This window comes from Triticum urartu, chromosome 6 (assembly GCF_003073215.2).
Source record: "Triticum urartu cultivar G1812 chromosome 6, Tu2.1, whole genome shotgun sequence".
In the NCBI taxonomy this organism is placed as follows: domain Eukaryota; kingdom Viridiplantae; phylum Streptophyta; class Magnoliopsida; order Poales; family Poaceae; genus Triticum; species Triticum urartu.
Genome location: NC_053027.1, coordinates 64,019,729 through 64,027,535, shown reverse-complemented (window position 1 = coordinate 64,027,535; position 7,807 = coordinate 64,019,729). Strand labels below are relative to the sequence as shown.

At 38.7% G+C, this 7,807-nt stretch overlaps 1 protein-coding gene across 3 annotated transcripts; it reads right to left on the bottom strand.

Moving 5' to 3' along the window:
- Window positions 1-333: 333 nt before the first annotated feature.
- Window positions 334-6,975, bottom strand: LOC125512398 (phytyl ester synthase 1, chloroplastic-like). Of its 3 annotated transcripts, none has more exons than XM_048677491.1 (13): window positions 6,314-6,975; window positions 6,160-6,211; window positions 4,341-4,396; window positions 3,806-3,964; window positions 3,607-3,711; window positions 2,863-2,969; window positions 2,386-2,507; window positions 2,187-2,292; window positions 1,906-2,039; window positions 1,444-1,813; window positions 1,250-1,363; window positions 861-949; window positions 334-736 (listed from the first exon to the last, which is right to left on the bottom strand). In XM_048677491.1, the coding sequence occupies exons 1-13, from the start codon at window positions 6,660-6,662 to the stop codon at window positions 436-438; spliced, it is 2,064 nt and encodes a 687-aa protein (XP_048533448.1). In that variant the 5' UTR covers window positions 6,663-6,975; the 3' UTR covers window positions 334-435. The 3 variants fall into 3 exon arrangements, with proteins under 3 accessions (XP_048533448.1, XP_048533450.1, XP_048533449.1); XM_048677493.1 differs by having other exon boundaries at window positions 6,298-6,440; XM_048677492.1 differs by lacking the exons at window positions 6,160-6,211; window positions 6,314-6,975 and adding an exon at window positions 4,700-4,780.
- Between the last annotated feature and the right edge of the window lie 832 nt (window positions 6,976-7,807).

Here is a 7,807-nt window from a genome sequence, read left to right as displayed (position 1 = left end):
TAACGCACAGAGAGTACAACCGGTACGGGGGAAAGGTGAAAGGTGAGGCGATAGCTCTCTCTATATATATGTGATAGCATCTGGGCATCTGAAAGAAAAGCAAGTCATCACGATGGAAATCATGCACTGGAGCCTGCTTCACGGGAGGCATGGTTGCCAGAAGATATTGCCTGGAGGCCGCGGAGCGGTTGCGGTAGCTACCTATGACTGGCGTCATAGACTCATAGCAACCCCCCCCCCCCCCCCCCCACACACACACACACACACATGCCCAACAGTGGCGGTATGCGTGTGTGGTGTGCATGCTTGTAACTACACTTCAATAAGTCAATATTGAAGGTCTATAAGTGATCTCATAGTTAATTCTCAAATTGCCTCAACTTACAATTCTACATGAAAGTCCTGATCAAGCTAAACAAGGCTAGAGTCAATCTTTCACGCCTCAAAAGTCGGCACTTGAGTAGAAGGACCCTGAGTTGCATGGTACAACGCGCGTCGCGTAATACTCCGATAAGGATCTTCGTTTCTCTTCCTCTTGAGGTAAGACACTACATTCTCCACTTCCGATTCGATTTGCAAATATACTTCGTTTGCCTTATTCCTATCCGTCAGCACATTGTCCATTCCTTTCATCTCAATTGGCTTGCCGAACAGGAAGTATAGCCGACCTGGTACCTTTGGGAGAACAGCGGGTAGATGCAAGACTTGATTCCCATCATCTCCTTTCACCGTGTCCCTGCAACCAAGCACGCACACAGTAGGTGACCAAGGTTTTTGTTCCTTGGATAACGTAGGTGACACTGAGTGTTTTGAATGCTTCTTTATTGAAGGAAAACTAGCAAGGATAATAGAAATCCGACCTTATAAGTCCTTTAAAATCTGCATTGAATGATTTTATCGCGTCTTTGAGATAGGGTATGTTCTTTTGATCGTTGTAGTCCAGAACTATCTGCAGAAGGTACAAAGAATGCATAAGTTTTTCTAACGTTTTATAAAAATGAACGATAGAATGCATAAGTAGACTATGTAAATAGGAAGGTACACAACATAACCACTTTTGCTGCCTTAAAAATATAGAATGTACCCCAAAATAAGTGACTCAACTTTGTATTAAAGTTACTACCAAGTAGTATATCAACTTTGTACTAACTTTAGTACCAAGTTGAGTCATTTATTTTGAGACAGAGGGGGTAATATGTAAATCATGTTGCTTCAGATGACGCAGTGTACAGAGGCACATAAAGCTAACCTCCACAAAGTCATCTTCTCCCACACAACCAAATGGTACGACGGTAACTCCAAACCGTGCTGCCATTCTTACAAATTCTGGTTGATCTGGCCAAAACAATTTGTATGCCTCACCCTGCCAGGTACAACAAAATAAGCATAGCAGACTATAGAGAATGCAATTTTCGTACAACAAAATTTAAATTTCAAGGACACCTTCCTATGTAGAGCTTCCCGCACACCGCCTGGATAGAGAAGAACAAATTCATTTCTCTCAAACATCTTGTACGTATTGATCGGACTGACTGGAACCGCGCCGAACGCAGAGAACCAATCAAACAGAGACAACTCCTGACGCAGTATCTCATAATTTCCGACAAAAAATACTTGATGGGCTGCTGCTCTGAGAATTGTTTTTTTCTCTCTTAGGAACCCTTCAACTAGTGCAGGCACCTCCATAGCCAAGAGTTGGTGATAGCCCACAAACAAGACAGGACCTTTGTCAGGAACACCGGCAAGGCCACGAACAATATTTCCATTTTTCAATGTAGAGAGCATAACTGGGCTCAATAACTGATTAAACAGTCTGCAAAATTTTGAGGTTCCAACTTATGACTCCAATCATCCTTATATTATAGTATGCGAAAGTTGAATTGGTGTTAGATAGTCAATACATACTTGAAATCTTCACCAAATGTTTTCTTGAATTCACTTAATGTAGGTGAGAGGAAATCGTTCACAAAGTCCCGTTGTCTACCACGACGGTACATGTTTACTCCTTTAATGATAGTTAGCAAATTGAAGCCATATCCCTGTCGAAATGCCACAAAAATTTCAGAATTCTTCTATGACACAACCCCACAGGTTAAATAAGTGTACACTGCTCAATCGAGTAAGTCAAAACATGGAAATGCTTGTAAATAATGTACGAGAAGAATGGTGATCATGATAGTCTGTACCATGAGTAGTCTATCACCCCGGTTCCTAAAGTATCGAAGTTTAGAATTTTTCAGTGTCTTAAACAGTCGGTCTGCTTCTCCACTTGGCGGCAGATTCGCAATGCCACTAAATCCAAATATATTTATAGTGGGAGATCAAATTTGTAAGATTATACCTCACCTGAGCTACCAAATGTGTGAAACTGTTAAATAGAGATACCTTGCAAGAAGTAGTACTTCTGCTTGTACCGCATGAAGTTGAGAGTTGGCATAGTTTGCACCTGACTTGAGAAGCTTAAGTTTCCACACGAGAGTGCCCATTTGTATTATATCTCCTAGTTCCTGATAAACACCAAGCATCAAGTCTGACAAGACAATATCATGATCTACTTGTGTGTGTGTGTGTGTGTGTGTGTGTGTGTGTGTGTGTGTGTGTGTGTGTGTGTGTGTGTGTGTGTGTGTGTGTGTGTGTGTGTGTTTTAAGCAATGATCTACTATTTGTCTTGTAAAAACATAAGAAAGTAGTATAATTGATGACTATCCTGATGTTCTTGGGTGATAAATAATGTTGTTAAAAGTTACTGTACAATATTTTTCTTAGAATAAATAAAATATATTAATTTTCCATAAATTTCAAATTGTATTTGTGCACTATTGCTAAAAAAATCTAAAAAGAAGTGATAAACTGAAAACTTACTGAAACTAAAGGTAGCATTGAAGCGAGACTGTTTGAAAATTCTTGTAGAGTTTCTTGAGGGGAAAGGCCGTTCTGAACACTAACCAAAGCCCCATTAAGAGGGTTACCTATTTCGCCACACACAAAAACATTTTGAGGAGCACTGATTTCCCGATGACATTGAAGTAGATATAGTTAAGATAAATTATTATATTCAACACCGAAGAAGAATATAGTGAGAATTGAGGTTGCCCATATACCAGTGAATAAAATTTTCTGCCTAAAGATATAGAAACATTTTTTTGGCACCATTAAATTCATATACCTGACTTTTATCCCTTGCATTTATTGTATATCATATGTTTAGTTCACGAGTTGACTACTCATGCGAGTGCTCTAAATTTGCTATATATGATAGTTGGGTAAAGATGCAGAACAAAGATAACTAGCTTTGAGCCCATTTATATTTACTAGGTTCATGGAGAAAAGAAGCCTTTATTAAGTCTTTTCACTATTTTTTGTAATTTTTTTTATAATGAGTTATACTTAAAATTAGGTTGCCTGGGAGAAAACTAATAACCAAAACATGCAATAAATATTATCTTGAAATAAACCACCTTCAAGGGAAAATATGTAAAAATCGTTATGGTCTACTGAATTTTGAAGATATACATGTAGCCAAAGTTCAAGATCATCGCTGCACTTAAACTATGGTGACCTGTGTTTACTTCAGAGGCATAATTGACAAGTTTACGAGAAATATACCAATTAAATATCTGAGAAGGTGGGGCTGGACAACTGGGAGGTTGCTTGGCATCGTTTCCAAAAGAGGCAATACTGCCTGCCACGAAGATTTTGCTGATGATGTTGCTGAAAAATCAAATTTAAGTGTAAGAGCCAAATCTATATTCGGATCACAGGATAACAGTAGATATTAACGTGTAGGTAAATTTGTTTCACCTACCTGGATTTACTAGTGTAAGAACCAAATCGATTTCTGGATTGCGGGCTGCAACTGAAATTGCGAGACATCCACCAAAAGAATCTCCAACAATATATATTGGTCTACTTGGTGACAAAGCACTCTCATATTTGACATATTCTTCCACAATTTGTAACAACCCTGTATAAGTTATGATTAAGCAGATGTCAAGCTTGCAAACTTGGTTTGGGTTGAAAGCTCTCAAAAAATATTAAATTTTAGGAGTTTGAAGTAACAACTATGATTATATACAGTGAATCATCATAGCCATTAATACAGTGATAATAAACAAACAGAAATGCATGCATATATGTTATTTTTTTATAGGATAATCCAGTTAAATCAAACAATCACCACAACCATGTGCTCTACACATACGACACACAATTGTCACCCTGTTTAAGATCTGTCCATTTTAGGTCTTTCTGTAGCAAGTAATGATGGTCAGTGCTTGTGAGGGCATAGACATGCCAAGCTAGTGAAAATAATAATACCTGAACTATTCATTTATCCTTACCTTCAAATGATGTACGGTCATTTACTGGTATATGGAAGCAGCAAACCTCAAATAGTCTGCATAAAAAGAAGATCAAAAATTAAATTAGAGCCTGGACATGGGTTTACTCCATACAAGCAAGATATGACGCATGATTATCATGACAAAATTGAATTATGCATTGCAACTTTATGCCAGTAAAATTTCTAACATAAAGCAATAATATTTTCCAGATTCATATTTACTGTTCATTTGCACCTTATTTGAGTCACTCTTTGTATGGCGTGACTCAAGCTAAGCAAACAAGAATATAGTATTTCTCAAAAAAAACATGATAAAGCACGTATAATTGGTTGTCCGTACAAGAAATCTATACTCACTTGCCCAAAGCTTTGTGGTGCAAAGTGAGCTCCATTCCAACACCATCAGTTCTTGCACGTAGTGTTTCTAACATTTTTGACAACTGGTTACATGGGATGTATCACAGGTTTAGAATTCTTCTCCGGGTGGGAGCGCTTGTCATTATTTGGTCGCTTTGATTGTGTAGAAATGATAAGGTTTTTACAGGTTATCTACAGGTGTACCGATGCGCTCCGTTTATGATCGTCTCTACAATGTGTGGAGAATCAAGACATGTTTATAAAGGTGTGTACACGCTTGAAGAACACGACGAGGGGTACTTTTACCCGACATGGATTACAGCATGATCCTAGGATTGACCATCCTCTAGTTTAGGTGTTATGCGTCATATCTACATGAAGAGGCTGGATGTCTATCCCTAATAATCAAGGGGCTATTGTTTCCGACGACACGTCATCGAAACTACCCACCAATGCCATCTATAAGTGATTAAAAAATATTTCACAGAGGGAATCCCTGCTTGGGCCGGCCCAGTAGGAACCCTCTATACTGCACTCAGCGCGCTGGGACACGACAAGCGCACCTATTTGGGCTGGCCCATATCCGGCGGCCTTTTTTTAATTTCGTTTTTTATTTTCATTTTCGTTTTCACTTTTGTTTCTTCTACTTTAAATAATTTGGGACTTAAAAAGTTCTAAAAATAAAAAATGTGAATTTTGAAATAAAATGTTTAATAATTTTTAAAGTTTTGGATTCAGAAAATGTTCATGTTTTTTTAAAAATGCTTCTAATTTTGAAGACATATGTTCGGGAAATAAAAAAATGTTCATGATGTTTTTAAAAAGTTTGTGTTTAAAAAAATGTTAATGAAATTAAACAAAATTTTGCCAATTCAAAAAATGTTCATGAATTGAAAAACATCCTAAAATTAAAAAACTGTTCATGACTTACACAATAGTTTAATGATTCATAAAATGTTCGCAGATTCAAAAATGATCACGCATTTCAAAAAATGTCTGTTAAATCTAAAAAATATTTCTGAATTTTAAAAATTGTTCCACCAATTTCCAAAAGAAATGTTCGTCAATTCTAGAAATGTTCGCCTATTCAATAATGCATTTAAAAATGTGCATATTTTTTTAGAAATTGTTTGCAAATAGTATAAAATGTTCATGAATTGAGAAAATTTCATGGTCGCGGAAAATGTTTAAAAATCTGTAAAAATGTTCACAATTGCGGATATGTTCACGAGTTTAAAAAAAAGTTCATAGTTTTCAAAAATTGTTCACGATTTCACGAAAATGAGAGTGATAGTGTATCTTGGTGATGCAGAAAAATATGATCATGGCCGTTGAACATTATGATTTTTTTCTCCCATTGCAACGCACGGCCGTCTTGCTAGTAATACTTATAAATCTTTTAAGTAATAAAACGTCATTTATAAAGAACATGGTCGTCCGTTAAAGAAATCAATACTCACTTGCCCAAAGACTGGTGGTGCAAAATGAGCTCCATTCCAACACCATCGGTTCCTGCAGTTCAGACAATTCCACCGAAGCATCAGGCTTCCAGTAGGGGAAAGGGGAAAGGGGAAAGGCACACGATCGATTTTGCTTACAAGAACGACTAATAACCTGGCAAGAAAAGCAGCAGCGGCGCCCTGTCCACCACCGGCCGGCCGCACTCCACGGGACAGAACCACCGCGGCGGCCCGCCGTCGTCCCTGGGCATGGCCCTCACCGCCTCCCAGTAGTCCTTCATGGTGACGCTCCCGAACCCGTCGTCATAAAGGACCTCCAACTGCGACTCCTCCGCGGCCTGCTTCTTCCTCCTCCTGTTGCTGCTGCTACTACCGCCCGGCAAATTCCCGGTCGTCGCATCCACCGAGCTCGCACGGCGGAGGCACAGCCGGGCATGGTGCCGTCTGAGATGGCCACCCGCGGCGCACGGGTTTACGCCGAACGGGCGCTGAACCATGGACATGGCGAGCAGTCGATATTAACCACCCGTCGTGCGCCGTTACTGGTTGGAACGAACGCACTGGAATCAGAGGTGGCAGCCGCCACGAACTCCGGCAGAGGGATGGTCACGGACGATGATTCCGCTTCCACACACGGCCTGCTGGTGCGTCCCGCTCTGACGCAGTGGGCGGCTCCGGCGAGTAGTTCTTCGATGCTCCCACGCGGTGGCGGCCGCTGACTACCAGCGGGCGGCGACGAGCTACTGTGGTGGAGAAATTGTTTCCTACCCTCCATGGGAGGAAGCGGCGGGAAGAGATAAAGAGTTGGAGAAGCAACATGAATGGCTCACGTGTGTCCTTCTCCCCACCATTAAATCCCCCTGATTTATTAATTTGTTTTTTTTTGTGTGTGTGGTAAAAAGAGAGAGAGACAGGGGCTGCCATATGCCCCGCCACCGTAGAGGTTGGGCTGGCCCAGTACCCATCCCTCGCAGGCCAAATTTCTTCTTCTTTTCTCTTTCCCTTTTCTGTTACCTTTATTACTAAACTTTACATATTTTTAATGTTCTGGTATTTTTCAATAATTATTCAGGTATTTAAAAAGGTATTATGAAATTTCATAAAATGCATTCGCATGTTTAAAAAAACATGGATATAACCAGGTGTTCATTAATTTTAAAAGCGTTGATGTAACATAAAAAGTGTTATATTTTTTAAAAACATAATTATCTAATTAAAATAATTTCAATATATTTTAGAAAATATTCACATAATTTTAAGTATGTTTGTGCGTTAAAAACGCCCATGTAATTTTAAAAAGTGTTCATGTATTAAATAAATATTTATGTAATTTAAAAATGCTCATTCCTTCAAAAAAAGTGTTATGCAATTTTTAAAGTTTTCATGCATTTTATAAAAAAAATCATGTAAGTAAAACAATTTTGTGTTTTTTAATGTTCGGGTAATTTTTTAAAAACATTCACGTCATTTTGAAAAGTATTAATATATTTTTAAAAATACTTGTGTGTTGTAAAAAAATTCCTTTGAAAAATGGAAAAGTAAAAAAAATGTGCGAACACCAACATGTAATCAGACAACTCGAGCATCATGTGGAGTAGCACATCCAGAGCCTCATTCGTCCGCTTCATGTCACAAGTCACTTGATTAG